General features: G+C 43.9%; 1 protein-coding gene across 1 annotated transcript in view; it reads right to left on the bottom strand.

Annotated features, from left to right (window-relative positions):
• Positions 1-1,367: 1,367 nt before the first annotated feature.
• Positions 1,368-20,392, bottom strand: part of LOC145398002 (fatty acid hydroxylase domain-containing protein 2) — a 56,317-nt gene continuing 37,292 nt past the window's right edge. Inside the window, exons 5-7 of the mRNA XM_080270971.1 lie at positions 14,975-15,156; positions 12,830-13,102; positions 1,368-2,230 (exon numbers count right to left, since the gene is read on the bottom strand). Of these exons, the coding sequence (XP_080127097.1) occupies positions 2,053-2,230; positions 12,830-13,102; positions 14,975-15,156 (633 nt within the window). The 3' untranslated portion in view covers positions 1,368-2,052. The remainder of the gene's footprint in view (positions 2,231-12,829; positions 13,103-14,974; positions 15,157-20,392) is intronic.

The raw sequence follows: 20,392 nt of genomic DNA on the forward strand, positions 1-20,392 counted from the left end.
AGCAGTAGAAATGAGTTATTTGACAGGAGCATGTGGGGTCACATGGAGAGACTGACAAATGAATTGAAGGAGCGTTGTGGTGTGGATGTGGATGTGATAGGAAGTGTTAGGAGAAACATACTGAGGTGGTTTGGCCATGTGGAGAGGAAGGAGAGTGAGAGACTGACAAGGAGAGTGTATGTGAGTGAGGTAGAGGGGGGGCCGAGGGAGGGGGAGGCTGAGGATACGAAGGAGGGATGGAGTGGAGAGGTATATCAGAGAGGGGGGTGTGAGCTGGGAGCAGGACAATGAAATGGCGGGGGACAGGGCAACATGGAGGCGATTTGTTTGTGGTCACCCCTTACGGGATTAAGGTGTCTGGCATTCGACAGATAGATGGGCAGAGATAAACAAGCAGATTCTAATGTCTGGTAATGTTCTACAGCATTACAAATGGTTTTTAGACAACTATATGATTAAAATATGGCTATGGGAGCTCTCTTAGATGGTTTTTAATTATCTGTGGATTTTCAGTTCATGGGTGTGTCTGTTTTCTAATACTCACAAAAAAAAACAGGGATGACTGAACATTACTGTCTGCTACTGATATTTACAGCCAGTTCACACTTAAACTCTTTGTTATGTCCCGGCAAAATGTTGCTTTAAGTGACTTAAGACATTCTTCTGGCTCACAACTGAAGGGTTATAAAGCACAAAATAATAATAATAATAATAATAATAAAAATAATAACAATAATAAAAATAATAACAATAATAAAATTGGTGGTAGGCAGAGGCGCTCACCATCCACTCACTCAATGTAGTGCTGCATTGGGTGTCAGCCCTTTCCTCTCTTCCTTCCTTCCTCTTCTGTCTTTCTTTCCTTCATTCTTTCCTCTTCCTTCTGCCTACGGGTGACTTTATATTCCCTCGTCTGTCTTTCATTCCTTCATTCTTTCCTCTTCCTTCTGCCTGTGGGTGACTACACTGAATGACAACTCAAATGGTTCCTGTACATCAGGAAACCATTTACTATGCTGGGTGATAACAACAGAACCAAATTATGGCGCCTGGTGGTTTAGTGGGTAATTAAAGCACCGTAATTGGATTGAGCCCGTGTAGGTTTATACCCAAAGGGTGGTTGGGGTTTATTGGTCACTTAATGCCACTCACAGATGAGTGAGGCTGGTCACTCTCATCTTAAATGTCAGGACCAACTTGCCTAGCCCTGGGTTTCCATGCTCCTCATGGGGCAACAGAGGATTGGATGATGGATGGATGGATAATAATAATCATCCATCCATCATCCAATCCTACCTTGTCCCATGAGAAGAGTAGGAGCCCAGGACTAGGCAAGTTGGTCCTGACATTTAAGATCAGAGTGACCAGCCTCACTCATCCCTGAGTGGCATTACGTGAGCAATAACCCTAACCACCCCTTGGATATAAATCTTCACCGGCTCAATCTGATTGGAGCGCTGCAATTACCCACGAACCACCAGGCGCCATAATTTGGTTATATGGTTACCACCCAGAGTAGTAAATGGTTTCCTGTACAGGAAACCATTCGGCTCGTCACTCAGTGTAGAGTAACCCATACGCAGAAAGAAGAGGAAAGAATGACAAAAGACGGAGTGTAAGGTCACCCGTAGGCAGAAAGACGAGGAAAGAATTAAGTAAAGAAAGACAGAAGAGGATGGAAGGAAAGGACAGACACCCGAGAACAGTACTATATCGAGTGAGCGGATGGTGGGCGCCCCCACGTACCACATAAGTATAAGTATTATATATCATATAAGTATATGTACTAAAGAAGTATTACAGAAGTATAATAATAATAATAGTAATAATAATAATAATCATCATCATCATCATCGTTTACTTATTAAAAACTTTTGTCATACAACTTTATACAGAATCACAAGCAATCCTAAATACAGAAAAGGTATTTGTCAATCAGCAAGTTAATAATAAAAGCACTCCAAGTTTAACAGCTTTAAATGAGGACTAACTGCACTACTATCACTACACTTTCTTTTTACTACCTTTTCCAGAACTGAACCTCAATGGCCTTCAACATTGTTTTCCCTTGATGACTTTCTCTGTGGGGAGGTGGTCAGGGTAGGCTTCCCGTGGTGGCACGAACGACAGCATCATAAGGTGGCGAGAGAAGCATTTGGAGGCCCGGAACTTGTCATCAGTACCGTGAAGAAGATCAAGCACTCCAAGCACACCATAGCACTGGTTAAACCTGAAACAAATAAAGCACAGGAAGATTAAACTGACTACAGCACATCTTTCTGTCTAGTATAATGAAATCCTTTCCAGCTCAGCTGATGGATGCATGCAGTCAGACTGAAGGGTCAATATGACAACAATGACCAAACCCTCATTCTTGCCTAAAAATAAAGACAATAAAACTTTATGCAACATCATCAGTTTAGGAGGCTTCCCAGCACATTTTAAAAATCTATCTATCTATCTATCTATAGCCCGACGCCCTAATCCCGCAAAGGGTGGCCGCAGACAAAACGCCTCCAAGTCACTCTGTCACCCACCATTTGACTCCCCTCCCCCCAACTCACCCCCCCCTCCCTCATATACCTCTCAACTCCATCCCTCCACCTCATCCTCGGTCTACCCCTCCCTCTCCCTCCCTCCACCTCACCTACATACACCCTCTTAGTCAGTCTTTCATTCTCCATCCTCTCCACATGTCCAAACCACCTCAGTGTATTTCTCCTAATCTTTTCAACCACATCCACATCTACCCCACAGCGTTCCTTCACTTCTTCATTCGTCAACCTGTCCCTCCATGTCACTCCACATGCTCCTCTCAAGTAACTCATTTCCACTGCTCTCACTCTTGACTTGTTCCCCTCTTGCAAGGTCCACGCCTCGCTTCCATACGTCCGGGTAGGGATCACAATACCATCATGCAGTGACTTCTTAACTTCCATACTCACCTCCTATTTCTCATCACTGCTTTCAGTGTGCCAACAACCTTCCTTCCCTGCTGTACCCTTTCACGTACTTCATCCCCCAAAGTTCCATCCTTACTCATCACACTACCCAAGTACTTGAATGCACTCACATTCTCCATATCCTCACCATCCAACCTCACTGCACATTCTGTGACTTCATTCCTCTCAAACACCATAACTTTACTTTTGTTTACATTAACTTTCAGCTTCCTCCTCCTACACACTGTCCCAAATTCATTCACCAAACCTTGCAACTCCCATTCATCTTCACTCAACAATACTGTATCATCAGCAAACAGCAACACCGGAAGCTTCCAAATCTCACCCTCATTCATTAGGGCCACCCCCACATCCACTGCCCTACCTTGTACCTCCTTTACGACCCCATCCATATATATATTAAACAGCCATGGAGACATTACACACCCCTGTTTCAGTCCCACATTGAGATCAAAGAACTCACTCAGCTCACCATCCACTCGCACCGTAGCCCTAGCTCCCTCGTACATACTCTTCACAGCACTCAACAATTTCCCCTCCACTCCATATATTCTTAATACCTTCCACATACCTTTCCTATCTATTCTGTCATAAGCTTTCTCCAAGTCCATGAAGGCAGCGTACACTTTCCTTCCCTTCTCTAGATACTTCTCCACTAAGCATCTTAGAACAAATATCTGATCTACACACCCTTTTCCCTTCCTAAATCCCCCTAGTTCTTCTCCAACTAGCTCCTCTGTCATATGCCTAACCCTATCAATGAGTATTCTACCATATATTTTACCAGTCACACTAAGAAGGCAAATACCCCTATGGTTACCACATACTTCTCTCTCCCCTTTCCTTTGTACAGAGGAACAATTATACCTGATTTCCAGTCCTCTGGAACCCTTCCCTCTTCCCAAGCCAATCTACACAACTTCCATATCCACTCCACAACAATCTCACCCCCATACCTAAGCATTTCACCACACACTCCATCAATTCCTGGGGCCTTTCCCAGCTTAATCTTCTTCATCGCTTCCACTACTTCCGACCTACTGATCTCTTCCTCCCTCCTCTCATCTCTTGTTCTCCCAGCCATTCCCCAACCACTTATACTCACACTGCTCTCACTCTCTACATTCAACAAATCCTCAAAGTGCTCCTTCCATCTCCTCAATTTCTCTCTTTTCTCCACCAACAATCTATTATTCCTATCTTTCACTCCCCTACTATTTCCCCTTCCACACTGCCTTACTTTCTTTACCTCCTTCCAAAACAATTTCTTACTCTCCCTCCATTTCACACTCAGATTCCTCCCAAACTCTTCATCCACTTTCTTCTTACTCTCCTTCACCAGTCTCTTAACCTCCCTTCTCCTGCTCACATATACCTCTCTCTTCTCTCTCTCTCATCTTCTCCCCTACCTCTACTCGCCAACCATTCACCATATGCCTTCTTCTTTTGTTCCACAGCTCGTTTCACCTCATCATTCCACCATGCTGTCCCTTGCACACCCTTGCATCTCCTCCTCACTCCACAAACCGCCTCACACGCTGCGCTTATCTCTTCCGTGAATATCTTACATACGTCTTCCACCCCTTCCATCTGCTCTAGCTCATACTTTCTCAATCTTTCTTCCACTATGCTCTTATACTCTGTCCTCTTCTCACTATCTTGCAATTTCTCCACTCTTCTCACAGGAGCTGCTTCCTCCTGTCTTCCCCTTCGCCTCCTCAACCACTTTCTTTGCAGCTCTACCTTGGCCATCACTAAGTGATGGTCCGAGACTCCATTCCCCCACCCTCTCCACACCCTTTCATCCAACACTTGTCTTCTCATTCGCTCATCCATACACACGTACAGTATTTTGCAACTTCGTATCACTTTGTATTGTTTATAAAGGTTCCAACACACTTGCATGCATCGGCCTTGGCCACCTAATGGTAGCACTCCATGCTGCTCTATGGTGGCCTTCCTATTCAGTCCCGTATCCCTGAGGTCACATACAATGACCTCATCCCAGGTCTGTTTTGTCTGCCTCTTGCAACCCTACCCCTGATGTTCACACTTATTACCTTCTTTACCCAACTGTTGTCCTTCATCCTCTCAACATGCCCAAACCATCTCAGTCTACCCCATCTCATCACAATACCAATACATTGAAGTCCCTTTCTTCCCCTCAACTCTTCAATTGCACCCAGGCCTTGCATTCAGGGACACAAAACACATCCATATAATCACTGTCATTTCTGTACATTAGAGCCTACTAATATACTTGTCCTTTACTGCCCAGGTCTCACTACCATACAGTATTACACTCCTGACACATGCCACATACAAAGATCCCTTAGCATGGGGGGGAGAGCCCTCACAATGTTAGGATGGGGAACAGCTCCAAAAACTTCCTCCAACTACTTCATACCCTAGCCACAGAGCTAGCTCCAGCAGCATCTCCAGCATATTACATGCCACCCAAATAACAAAACTCCTCCACACACTCAAGAGACTTTCCAGCAAAACCAATCTTGTCATGCCTGGCAATCTCTACATGTTCTTCCTTACACATCAAACACATGAAATCAGCATTTTTTCTAAACCTACCTCTAATACCACTACATCACTTACGTACCCACATCAAATATACTGCACACCCTTGTGGCAAACTGCACATGGCCACACTCCCTCTGTTTTGATAGTACTGCCACCAGCACTTTTTAATTTTTTCCCATTTTCAAATTTTTGTCTATCTTCCATGTACCATGGGTCACATTTGTTCACCTGAGACCACTCCTCCGCCTTTCTCTATTCTGTCCCAGCCATCAAACAATATCTCTTGATCTGAAGTCAGCACACACTACCATGACATTAGTCTTCCTTGGACAACCTCTCCAGTAATGGCTTAGTACCTCTATACTTCTAAACCTTACTCAACTCCTTGAGTTATCCTCTCAACATATCCAATACATCTGGATAGACAAGAGGCCCACCAAGACATAAAGTAACTTGGTGCTGGGACAAGGTTGTAGAAGCTGAAGTTAAGGAGAAAAGATGGCTTTTCTGGGAATGGAAGAAAGTTGGTAACAAAGGGGAATACTTGGCTGCCAAGCGTAGGGCTGGAAAAAAGGTTTACAAAGTGAAGTCTGAGTCACAGAGACTTTTACTTGATAACCTAAATGGTGTGGAAAGGAAAGAATATGATATTTATGGAGGCAAATCTGATGAAGAGGGAGAATAGGGATATCACAGGTAAGCAGTGTGTGAAGAATGATGAATGAAAGGTAATGGTGAAGAGTGGGGATATTAAAGATGCATGGACAGTGCATTAGAGCCAGTTGTTGAATGAGGAGTTTGACTGGGACAGGGAAGGTCTGGAACCAGCTGAATCAGTGTTTGGCCCTTGGCCTTTGATTGTTGCTGCTACTGTGAGTGAGGCAATAGGCACGATGCAGGTGGGGAAGGCAGCAGGTGTGTCTAGGTTGACTGCTGAAATACTGAAAGCCTCAGTAGATATACGAATGACGTTAGTCACTGACCTGATAAATAAGATTATATATGAATGCGTTGTCCCTGATGACTGGCTGAAGGGTATAATCGTAAATGTGTATACGGTGAAGGGTGATGCCATGGAAAGAGGAAATTATTGAGGCATAAAGCTTTTAGACCATATAATGAAAGTAATGGTGAGAGTTCTAGAAGGTATGATTAGAGAGAGTGAATATTGATGAGATGCAGTTTGGGTTTATGCCAGGCAAGGGGACCACTGATGTCATATTCATTATTCGACAGCTTCAGGAAAAATGCACAGGAAAGAAAAGGGACCTGTACTTGGTTTTTGTTGATTTGGGGAAGGCCTTTGACAGAGTCCCTGGGTGAGGTGGTGAAGTGGGCAAATGAGAAAGCTTGGGATCAAGGAGTTGCTGGTTAGGGTGGTTATGACCATGAATGTGAGTGCTCACACCCAGTTAAGAGTGAATGGAGATCTGATTGAGGAGTTTTCTATGAATGTTCGTATGCACCAGGGGTCACTTTTGAGCCCCTTATTATTTATCATGGTACTTGAAGCCCTCTCACATGACATCAGAAATGAACTCCCGTGGGAGATGTTGTATGCTGATGCAGAGAATGAAAGGGAGGAAGAGGAAAAGTTTAGGAAGTGGAGAGATGGTATGGGGCACAAGGGCTTAAGAGTAAATGCAGATAAAACAATAGTGATGGTATCTAGGGCTGGTGGCGATACTGTCAAAGAAGAGGGACAGTGGCCATGTGCAATCTGCCACAAGGACGTGGGAAGTAATTCTATCTTGTGCAGTGTCTGAGATAAGTGGATGCACAGGAGTTGTACTTTTGTGGTATTAGAGGTAGACTGCAAGATAATGCTGATTTCATGTGTGCAGTGTGTCGGGTAGAGCAGGTGGAGATTGTCAGGCATGAAAGGATTGAACTAGCTGGTGAGTCTCATGAGTGTGTGGAAGAGTTCTGTTCTTTAGGAGACATGTTATGTGCTGGAGGTGGGGCTGGAGCTAGCTTTGTGGCTAGAGTGAGGAGCAGCTGGATGAAGATCAAGGAGCTGTTGCCTCTCCTGACACTGAGAGGGCTCTCCCTCCGTGCAAAGAGATCTTTGTATGCAGCATGTGTTAAGACTGTAATGCTGCATGGCAGTGAGACTTGGGCAGTAATGGAAGAGGATATTCGCAGGCTCAGACGTACAGAAATGACAAAAATATGGTGGATGTGCACTACAATCCTGAGTGTAACATCTGGGAGGGGCTACGTTCACTATGGAAGAGTTGAGGGGTAAACTGGGACTGGAGTGTATTGGTGTTGTGATGAGGAAAGGTAAAGTGAGATGGTCTGCGCATGTGGAGAGGATGGGGGATGATAACTGAGTGGAGCAAGTCTATCTATCTATCTTAATCCCGTAAGGGGTGGCCACAAACAAATCGCCTCCATGTCAACCTGTCCAACGCCATTTCAATGCCCTGCTCCTAGCTCACCCCCCCCCCTCTCTCATATACCTCTCCACTCCACCTCATCCTTGGCTTCCCCCTCCCTCTCCCCCCTGTACCTCACTCATACACTCTCCTTATCAGTCTCTCATTCTCTATCCTCTCTACATGGCCAAACCACCTCAGTGTGTTTCTCCAAATGCTTCCAATCACATCCACACCATAAAGCTCCTTCGCTTCCTCATTTGTTAGTCTATCTCTCCATGTGATTCCACATGCTTCTCTCAAATAACTCATTTCCACTGCTCTCGCTCTTGACTTCTGTCCCTCCAACAAGGTCCAAGCTTCACTTCCATATGTTAGAGTTGGTATGACAATACTGTCATGTAGTAACTTTTTCACTTCCATGCTCACTTCCCTGTTTCTTATCACTGCTTTCAAGGAACCAGCAACCTTTCTTCCTTGTTGTACCCTTTCAAGCACTTCACCCTCTAAACTTCCATCCTTACTCATCACACTACCCAAGTACTTGGAGGCACTCACAGTTTCCATTTCCTCCTCATCCAACCTCACTGTACATTCACTGGTTTCACTTCTCTCGAAGACCATAACTTTACTCTTCCCTACATTCACCTTTAGATTCCGTTTCTTAAACACTCTCCCAAACTCATCCACAAAGCCTTGCAGCTCCCCTTCATCTTCACTTAACAATACAGTATCATCTGCAAACAACAGTACAGGGAGTTTCTAGACACTGTCCTCTCTCACTAGGGCTGCTCCAACATCCACTGCCCTACCTTGTATCGCTTTTATAACCCCATCCATATACAGATTGAACAGCCATGGAGACACGACACATCCTTGTTTCAATCCAACCTTCAAAGAGAAAAACTCACCCAGTTCACTATCCACACACACTGCAGACTTAGCACCCTCATACATACTCTTCACCGCATTCAACAACTTACCATCTACTCCATATATTCTTAATACTCTCCACAATCCTTGTCTATCCACCCTGTCATACGCTTTATCCAAATCCATGAAGGCCGCATACAACTTCTTTCCCTTCACGAGAAACTTTTCCACTAAAGATCTAAGAATGAATATCTAATCTACACAACCTCTTCCCTTCCTAAAACCTCCCTGTTCTTCTCCAACTAATTCCTGTTATTTCCCGAACTCTAGTCAATAAATATCCTACCATACACTTTTCCTATTACATTAAGAAGACAAATGTCCCCATGATTACCACATACTTCTTTTTCCCCCTTTTCCTTTGTACTGAGGAGTAATTATACCTGACCTCCAATCCTCGACTCTACCTTCCTCCCAGGCCAATCCTTCCACATCCATTCTACTACTATCTCTCCCCCATACTTCAGCAACTGATTTCCTCTTCTCTTCTCACATCCCTCAGTCTCCCAGTCATTCCCCACCCACTTACACTCGCACTGCTTTCACTCTCTGTGTTCAACAATTCTATAAAGTGTTCTCTCCATCTGCTCACTTTTTCTCCCTTCTCAACTAGTAATCTACCATTTTTATCTTTCACTCCCCAACTAAATTCTTTGGCACCCTGTCTAACTCTCTTTACTTCTTTCCAGAACATTTTCTTAAATTCCCTTCACTTGACACTCAAATTCCTTGCAAATTCCTCATTCACTCTCTTCTCTCTTACTATTCTTTTCACCTCTCTCAACCTCTCTACATATATCTCTGTGTTCCATCTCTCAACTTCTTCCACCCCCATTTCTCATCCACTCACTATATGCTTTTTCCTTTTGTGCCACAGCCTGTCTCACCTCTTCATTCCACCATGCTGTTTCCTGCACCCCCTTTCATCGTCTCTTCAACTCATACACCACCTCAAATACTGCACAGATTTCTTCTGAGAATATCTTGCACACACCTTCCACATCCCTCACCTGCTCCAATCCACATTTACCCAATTGCACCTCCACTTCCCTCTTATATTCTGCCTTTTTTCCGTCCTCCTGCAACCCTTCCGCTCTACTTGAATGAACTACTTCCTCCTGTCCTTCCCTTCTTCTATTTCTCCATTTCCTTTGGACCTTGATTCTGACCACCACTTGGTGGTGGTCAGAAAGTCAACTCCCCCAGCCTCTATATGCTCTTGCATCCATTACACACGTTCTCATCCTTTCATCCACACACACAGTCAGTCACTGTCTTCCGTTCATTCAGTTCACCACCCACCCTTCTCATCACACACCATGTATACCTGTGGATCATTTTGTGTCTGAAGAGGGTATTGGCTATCACCAACCCCCTCCCGGCACAAATGTCCACTAAAGCACTGCCATTCTAATCCATCTCTAAAGGCACACCCCACTCACTGACAACTCAATCCACCTTCACATTCCCTACTTTTCCATTCGTATATCCAATCCAAAACTCCCTCATTCCTTTCAAACTTTTCCATGCACACTTCCACATTTGTCCAGAACTCTTCTCTCACTCTGCTTGCACGATCTTGCGTTGGCCCATACACGCACACAGTCGCCCACAATCGTAGTCCAACTTTCAATATTACCCATACAATCTTTGAGCCAGCCAATCCATACTCTCTAATATTTTCCTTCCATCTGTTACTCACAACAATACACACTCCTTCTCTTGCCCTCTCATTCTCACTTACTCCCGCGCATATACCCCATCCATACTCCCATTCTCTCACCTCGCCATTTTGTTTCAGTTAATTCACATACATCCACTTTCGCACCCTCAAGCACCTGGACAATCTCTCTCTCTTTCACCTCATCATTTGTACCCCTTACATTCCAAGTAGCTATCTGTACCATGTCCTTTTTTTGGTCCTTAGTCGTCACCTTTTGGTCAGTCCTGGTCAGAGGCTTCTTGTTTGTATTATTAGTTGTTTTCCGGGGAGGGGCACTAACCCTCCGTCAACCCACTTATTGTCATGTAGGGAACACGTGTTGGTTGGTTATAAGGTTACCACCCAGGGTTGTAAATGCTTTCCTGGTTTACAGGAAATCATTTAGCTTGCCACTCAATGTACAGCTACCCTAAAAAACCAAGTATCACCACACTAAGTGGGTGCAGGAAGTGAGAAGTGTTAATGTTGGGGGTAGGGTTGCGAGAGGTAGACCGAAAAAGACCTGGGAAGAGGTCATTAAATGTGACCTCAGGAATAAAGGACTACACAGGGAAGCTGCCAGAGATCCAGCAGCATGGAGAGCCGCCATTAGGTGACCAAGGCCAACGAATGCATGTTGGAGCCTTCAAAAATGAACAAATTTCTTCTCTAATATTTTACAATCCCATCCATCTTTGCAGCTCTTATGAGGAGATCCTCTCAACCAATTTTACCCCACACATCCATAAGACCATTCTCATGTCATATTCCATTACAAGACAGAACATTCTATTAGAAACTGAAGAAGGACACCTTCAAGTAATGGCATCGATATTAAGTAACTAGGTAGCTCCCGTGCCTGGTTATATACATGTCCCTCAATGACTTCCCTATTCCTCAAAAGGAAGATTGTGGACTGCAGGAGGAAGGCAGTTTAAGCCTGCAGTCCAGTGGGTTCATGCTGAAATGAACCTGGGTTGCAATTGCTACTATTACACCACACCAGTTCCAATATTAACATACAACAATGGAGCACGGATAATGCTTAAAGGACATAAATCAGGAGTCAGAGCTGTTAAATCATGTTACCTCGGAGGTGCCTCTCATGTAATACTGAGGGATAAATAAGCATTTGCAAGATCTGTGAAGAATGGTGGAGATTCATGAAGGAAAAAATATAAAGCAGCAATGAGGTGGCTAAGCAATGTGAAGTGAGTGTGAAGTGGAGAGAATGAGAGGGAATTTGAGAGTGAAGTGACTAGAAGGAAAGGAGATGAACAAGAGCAAGTTGGGGAAATACAGCGAAGGTTATGTGTCATGGAAGGAGGGATTGCTGCTAAGAACAAAAATGGTTAAATGCTTTTGCCATGGCCACCCCTTACAGGATACAGCCTTACACCACAGACAAAGAGCCAGACTGATGAAAATAGTTATCCAATTTAATCCCCAAAGACAAGATCATATGGAATTTAATCCCACTGATCTAATGTATTTTTTTAGTTTGTTCTTGTTGCTTTCTAACATGCTTACTCAGCTTATGGAAGACTTTGTAATGAAGAAGTTAATGCATGCTATATCTAACCCCACCTACCATAATTAAAGAGTTCATTCTAAGCTGAATTTAATCATCTGGAGATGATCAAGAACAAAATGAAAAACATGTTGTTGCATTCAAGGAGTCAGCCCCTTTAATCTCATGACTTGTTTTTATTATTGTTCCCTGTCCACCAGGACACCATTTACAATGCTGAATGGTTACCAAATAACCAAATTATGGCACCTGGTGGTTTAGTGGGTAATTAAGGCGCTCCAGTCAGATTAAGCCAGTGCAGGTTTACATCCAAAGGGTGGCTGGGGTTTATTGCTCACGTAATGCCACTCAGGGATGAGTGAGGCTGGTCACTCTCATCTTAAATGTCAGGACCAACTTGCCTAGCCCTGGGCTCCTACACTCCTCATGGGGCAACACAAGATTAGATGATGAATGAAAGAATGAATGATTTCTGCTATCTCCAGACAGTTTTATTTAGTCCAGACAGTTTTATTTAGTCCAGATGTGCAGATTGGCCTGGGAGGAAGGTAGAGTCGAGGATTGGAGGTCAGGTATAATTACTCCTCAGTACAAAGGAAAAGGGAGAAAAAGAAGTATGTGGTAAAAAATAAAACTGTCTGGACTGAACAGACAGCATTACATATTGCCTTCATCAATCCCATCACAACTATATGTCAGCCATAAACAGAGTAAAATCACCTGGTGGTATGAAGAACAACACATAAAAGCATGTTCTCAGACTGAAGGAGTTAAGGCTACACACTTGAGATGGTGGAAGTCGTGTGCTTCTGGCGATGGGAAGAAGGGAAGATGATATCCACTGTGGGCATTGAGGGTGGAGATCTGTGCCAGGCTAATCCACAACCAGATGGTGGCAACATGGGAGCCAAGCAACAGTGGACCAAGCAGCACTGGGCCCATGTTGGACAGCACGTGCTCCAGGGGGTGGGCATAGATGGCTGTGATGGCAATGGGACTCTGCCACTCATGATGCATCTTGTGGAAATGTTTGTACAGCACACGGTGGTGGAACAGCCTGCAACAGTAAAACATTATTTGCCCATGTAAAGAAACAATGGTGGCAGACAATACCTTATTACCCATTTCATGGTACTGTATAAGGACCCATCCATTCATCCATCCATCATCCAATCCTAAGTTGCCCCATGAGGAGCGTAGGAGCCCGGGGCTAGGCAGTTGCTCCTGACATTTAAGATGAGAGTGACCAATCTCACTCATCCCTGAGTGGCATTACGTGAGCAATAAACCTCAATCACCCCTTGGATATAAACCTTCACCGGCTCAATCCGATTGGAGCGCAATAATTACCCACTAAACCACCAGGCGCCAAAATATGGTTATATGGTTACCACCCGGCATAGTAAATGGTTTCCTGGTGTACAGGAAACCATTTGGCTTGTCACTCAGTGTAGTCACCCACAGGCAGAAGGAAGAGGAAAGAATGAAGGAATGAAAGAATGAAGGAATGAAAGACAGAAGAGGGAGTGTAAAGTCACCCGTAGGCAGAAGGACAAGGAAAGAATGAAGGAAAGAAAGATAGAAAAAGATGGAAGGAAAGAAGGATGGAAGAGAGGACAGGGCAGACACCCTGGAGCAGCAATGGACCCAAGGCTAGGATTTCATACTAGTAAGCTAGTGGCATGGCAGTTGGAACCCCTTGCTCATCTGGATGAGAATCCAGTGGATTGCAGGTTGAAGCCACCCTTTACTTGTGGTCCGTCATCCTCCTTCGGAAGATGAGGGGGGAGTTGAGAGACTGTCCAGTTATATCAGTACCAAATCAAGAGGGGATCCCTCACATAAACTTAGGATACCATAAGCAAATACATCATAAAGTAAATGACCTGTCTGCTTCCTTGATGGCATTATTAGTAAATTATTAAACAGAGCTCCAATCACCTCTCTGGGATTGAGTCTATATGCATGGCTAGGGTATCACTGCCTTGTTAACCCTAATGACTCAACACCAGGTATCAAGCATCTCTAGAATAGTCAGCAAGGTAAGCTGTGTATCATTATTTGTGATTATGACTACAGCAAAAATGGTTGATTCCTTACAGATCTGGAGCAGTATCAACTGTGGTTAGTTGGCACAGTCAAATAGGAGACAACAGATATATGGTACGGTACACAAAGTGGTGGTGGTGGTGGTGGTGGTGATGGTGGCCCATGCACATCGGCACATGAACCCAGTGGAATGCAAGCTGACTTTACCCTTTTCCTGACATTTACCATCCTTCTTTCAGGGGACAGGGAGGGACTGGAGGGATTATTTTATGAGCCATCCCATTACACTGGTGACACCACAAGCAGGCACAACTCTCCTGCACTATACAGGGTGGTGAAACAAGTACATACATGTGAGGTCTTTAATGATATGCAGGGAATACATGGGTAGTAATTTTTCTTCCCTATCCAAGCTAGTATTGCAGAATGATAAAAGCTTTTGAGTACTTTTGCTGAAGCTAACATAAACAAAACTGTAAAAGGCATGGGGATGTAAAAATATTATGCTATATGATTGACGATTCTACATATCTGTCTATCATCCACTCCATTACTGCCCTGTCATGAGCATAAGGCCCTGGTCTAGGCTATTCTGTCCAGACATTTAAGGTGAGTCACCATTCATTTGCTCCTGAGTGGCACTATGTAAGTAATGAAATCCAACCATCCTTTGGATGTAAACCCTAACAGACTACACCAGGCTAAGTGTCTTGAGTTACAAGACCATCAGGTACGCATCTGGTTATATGGTAACCACCCAACTCTGTACTACTACTAAAAGGCACTTCAGTGATTTAACTAATTTTAATACACAAAGCACTGGAGAATGTAGAAATAACATACTGTACAATGATATTCTTAAAACAGTATAAAAACATACCTGTGTGAGTAGTAAAATCCTATTTCTTCGATGAGAACACACACAATTAGCTCAAAGATGACCCAGTGGAAGGTGGGGAGCTGAGGGGACTGATCCAACCCTCGCAGACTGAACAGGTAATAGCAGAACAGCACGAATGGGATGCCAATGAAGATTTGATTGAAATTTACCCACAGAATGCACTGATGGAGTGAGAAAAAACAGAAAAAGTGATTATCCCAACTTCCTTTTCCCAGCCAAGGATGGGGTGATGTAGGGTATATATATATATATAAACAGCATCTCTAGTAAAACGAGCCACACTCATTCACTCACCAGTCAATTACAATAAATCCTCATCATGTGTTTTGTCAAATTCCACAGTATGTCACTTAAAAATTGTATACTAAAGTTCGACTACTTTGTTACATGTGGTAGCAAAACATATATGGGATCTAATGAATATCAAACTGAAGTTTATCCAAAGAATGGAGGAAGGAGTAGTTGCAAGGAGAGTGGAAAGGTTACAAGAGGATGAGAAAAAGGCAGAGTATAAGAGAGAAGTGGAGGAACGATTGGGCAAATATGAATTGGAGCAGATGGGAGACATGGAAGGTGTGTGTAGGATATTTACTGAAGAAATATGTGCAGCATGTGATGTGGTGTGTGGAAGGAAGAGAAGACGGAGGGGGGTGCAAGAAACAGCGTGGTGGACTGAAGAGGTGAGACAGGCTGTGGCATAAAAGAAGAAAGCATACAATGAATGGATGAGAAGTAGGGGCGTGGAAGAAGTTGAGAGGCGGAAGAGAGACTTATATGTAGAAAGAAAGAGATGAAAAGATTAGTAAAAGAGAGTAAGAAGAGAGTGGATGAGGAATTTGGAAGGAATTTGAGTGTAAAGTGGAGGGACTGTAAGAAAATGTTCTGGAAAGAGGTGAAAAGAGTAAGACAGGGTGGAAGTGAAGTTAGCAGGGGAGTGAAAGATAAAAATGGTAGATTACTAGTGGAGAAGGGAGAAAAAGTGAGCAGATGGAGAGAACACTATAAGGATTTGTTGATCATAGAGGATGGAAGTAATGCCAGTATAAGTGGCTGGGGAATGGCTGGGAGAAGGAGGGAGGTGAGAAGACAGGAAGAAATCAGTAGGATAAAAGTTGTGGAAGCAATGAAGAAAGTTAAATCGGGGAAAGCTCCAGGAATTGATGGAGTGTGTGGTGAAATGCTGAAGCATGGGGGAGAGATAGTAGTAGAATGGATGTGGAAGATGTGCAGATTGGCCTGAGAGGAAGGTAGAGTCCCGAAGGATTGGAAGTCAGGTATAATTATTCCCTTGTACAAAGGAAAAGGGGAAAAAGAAGTGTGTGGTAATCATAGGGGCATTTGTCTTCTTAGTATAATAGGAAAAGTGTATGGTAGGATACTTATTGACAAAGTTAGAGAAAGAACAGAGAAATTAGTTGGAGAAGAACAGGGAGGCTTTAGGAAGGGAAGAGGTTGTGTAGATCAGATATTCATTCTTGGATCTTTAGTGGAAAAGTTTCTAGAGAGGAGAAAGAAGTTGTATGCGGCTTTCATGGATTTGGAGAAAGCATATGACAGGGTGGATAAACAAAGATTGTGGAAAGTGTTTAGAATATATGGAGTAGATGGGAAGTTGTTGAATGCTGTGAAGAGCATGTACGATGGTGCGAAGGCTGCAGTGCGTGTGGATGGTGAACTAAGTGAATTTTTCTCTTTGAAAGTTGGGTTGAAACAGGGATGTGTCATGTCTCCATGGTTGTTCAATCTGTACATGGATGGGGTAATAAAAGAGGTACAAGGTAGGGTAGTGGATGCTGGAGTGGCCCTGGTGAGAGAGGATAGTGTTTGGAAACTCCCTGTACTGTTGTTTGCAGATGACACTGTGTTGTTGAGTGAAGACGAAGGGGAGCTGCAAGGCTTGGTGGATGAGTTTGGGAGTGTGTGTAAGAAATGGAATCTAAAGGTGAATGTAGGGAAAAGTAAAGTGATGGTCTTTGAGAAGGGTGAAGTCAGTGAATGTACAGCAAGGTTGGATGGTGAGGAATTGGAAAATGTGAGTACGTTTAAGTACTTGGGTAATGTGATGAGTAAGGATGGAGGTTTGGAGGGTGAAGAGCTTGAAAGTGTACAGCAGGGAAGAAAAGTTGCTGGTTCTTTGAAAGCAGTGATAAGAAACAGGGAAGTGAGCATGGAAGTGAAAAAGTTACTACATGACAGTATTGTGATACCAACTCTAACGTATGGAAGTGAAGCTTGGACGTTGTTGGAAGGACACAAGTCAAGAGTGAGAGCAGTGGAAATGAGTTATTTAAGAGGAGCCTGTGGAGTCACATGGAGAGACAGGCTGATGAATGACGATATAAAGTAGCGTTGTGGTGTGGATGTGATAGGAAACGTTATGAGGAACACACTGAGGTGGTTTGGCCTTGTGGAGGGAATGGAGGGTGAAAGACTGACGAAGAGAGTGTATGTGAGTGAGGTGGAGGGGGGAAGAGGGAGGGGGAGGCCAAGGATGAGATGGAGGGATGGGGTGGAGAGGTATATGAGAGAGGGGGGTATGAGTTGGAAGCAGGGCAGTGAAATGGCGGGGGACAGGGCGATTTGGAGGCGATTTGTTTGTGGCCACCCCAAACGGGATTGATGCATCTGGCAAATAGATAGATAGAAAGAAGTTTTCATCATAAGGTTGCCTCCAAGTCCATCTCATCATACACTGCATTTCAATCAATAGTACACCATCATTATCATCATCATCATCATCATTTCAATAATTTTTCCCAGACAAGGTTTAGGTGAGGCACAATCCAGAGCATAAGAAAATACTTGATGAAGAAGGAGACCTAATCAACATCATGCCCAGTTAAATGAATCACTCTCATTCACTCACCATTAAAGCCCAAAGTATCCAGCTAACCATCATCTATTTAACTCTTGCATTAGAGTTAGACAGAATGAGTAAATAAATAAATTCAGTCTCATCATCATGCATCATTTATACCTCTTTTCCCTCCTAAGGATGGGGTGAGGCAGGGTCCACAGAGTTAAGAAAAAACTGACAGGAGAAAATTACTAAAAGACCGTCCAGTTACACAACCAAACTCCTCTCACCATTCAAGCCCTCAAATGCATGACACCTCATACACATAAACAGCCACACTTACATATGTGTTTAACACCACCTGCTCTCCTGAACTGTCTTCTTCCATATGTGCCACACACCACCTGCTCTCCTGAACTGTCTGCATCCATTCCTCCTCCATTATGTCAGGCGCATAGCGTCTGTTTGGTAACAAACTCTCATCCCATTTCTGTACGACTCTCTAATGCAAGTGTTAACCGATATTTCCGGCCCTTTATGTATAGAACAGGTCAACTCTAGAACTGCCTTCCATCCATCATCCAATCCTACGCTGCCCATGAGTATCATAGGAACCCGGGGCTAGGCAAGTTAGTCCTGGCATTTAAGATGACAGTGAACAGCTTCACTCACCCCTGAGAGGCATTACATGAGCAATAAACCCCAACCACCCCTGGGATATAAACCTTCACCAGCTCAAACCGACTGGAGCACCTTAATTACCCACTAAACCACCAGGTGCCATAATTTGGTTATATGGTTCCCACCCAGCGTAGTAAATGGTTTCCTAGTGTACAGGAAACCACTTGGCTTGTCACTCAGTGCAGAGTCACTCACAGACAGAAGGAAGAGGAAACAATGAAGGAAAGAAAGAAAGAAGAAGGAGTGTAGAGTAACCCGTGGGCAGAAGGACGAGGAAAGAATGAAGGAAAGAAAGACAGCAGAGGATGGATGGAAAGAAGGATGGAGGAGAGGAAAGGGCAGAGACCTAAGAGAAGCACTACATCGAATGAGTGGATGGTGAGTGCCCCCACCTACCACATACTGCCTTCCTCAGTCTATATTTCCTTCCACCTATGAAGGACAATGTATTACTGCATACATAAAAACCATCCACCCACCCATCATCCAATCCTACATTGTCCCATGAGGAGCGTAGGAGCCCGGGGCTAGGCAGTTGGTCCTGACATTTAAGATGAGAGTGACCAGCCTCACTCATCCCTGAGTGGCATTACATGAGCAATCAACCCCAACCACCCCTTGGATATAAACCTTCACTGGCTCAATCCGATTGGAGCACAATAATTACCCACTAAACCACCAGGTGCCAAAATTTGGTTATATGGTTACCACCCAGCATAGTAAATGGTTTCCTGGTGTACAGGAAACCATTTGGCTTGTCACTCAGTGTAGTCACCCACAGGCAGAAGGAAGAGGAAAGAATGAAGGAAAGAAAGATAGAAGAGGGAGAGTAAAGTTACCTGTAGGTAGAAGGACAAGGAAAGAATGAAGGAAAGGAAGACAGAAGAGGATGGAATGAAAGAAGCATGGAGGAGAGGAGAGGGCAGACACCAGACAGTAGCACTACATCGAGTGAGTGGATGGTGAGCGCCCCCACCTACAACAAAAATGCATAAAAACACCAGGGAAATATCATTAATGTTAAATGGTGTGGAAACTCTCATATCTTCTTCCTCACCATAATGATGTCACAAACCCAACAATCTGTGGATGAGCGGGATTGTCAGCATTGAATTTAAAATTTGCCAATGTCTCTTGCCAATACCTGTAATAGCACTACATTTCACATCCTACCAGTTACCTTCCCATTTGGGTTAACAATTGTGATTAACACTCACCTGTAAATATTAATTACAGGTACAGTATAAGGATGGAAATGGAAACATGATGAGCTTTCTATTACCAGAGTTATCCTAATAATGATAGTTTACCAGCTGCAAGGATGGAAACTTAGGTCGGATTCAACTGCAGGGTTCAGATGAATTCGTTATAGTATGGATGAAGTGCTAAGGAGCTTCCTTAACCCCTTAACCGCGGGGCATCACTTTTGTGACGCTTGGGAGCAAGGGATCATACCGCAGGGCGTCACTTTTGTGATTCTGTGTTATTTTGAATTCACCCGGGCTTTCAAGAGGTGGCTTGTATCATCTATCAGTACTGCCAATGTCCAACACTAGTCAGCACTCCTAATCTCATCTGTACTCCCATCCATTGTTGACAGTTTAGCCATTTCTCGCCGTTCTTGACTCCCCTCCCTTCCTCCCCTCCATTACCCTCTCCTCTCGCCTGCCCGGCCGTGCTACACTAAGTAAATCTTCCCTGGAATTTTCCACTGATTTCATCCATTGAAATAAGACCTACGCCCTATTCTTATACCAAATAATATTTACAAAAAAGAAAAAAGGTAAGTGAGAGTGCCATACACCTGGAACTGGCTAATTATCACCTGACAACACCTCTCGTGCACTCGTTCGCTAATTTTCGCTGTTTATTTCCCCTTGAAATATGCTGCATAATCTATTCTTGTAATAAAAATATAT

Source organism: Coenobita brevimanus, chromosome 5 (assembly GCF_032717465.1).
Source record: "Coenobita brevimanus isolate Jiangsu-jjx chromosome 5, ASM3271746v2, whole genome shotgun sequence".
Taxonomy (NCBI): domain Eukaryota; kingdom Metazoa; phylum Arthropoda; class Malacostraca; order Decapoda; family Coenobitidae; genus Coenobita; species Coenobita brevimanus.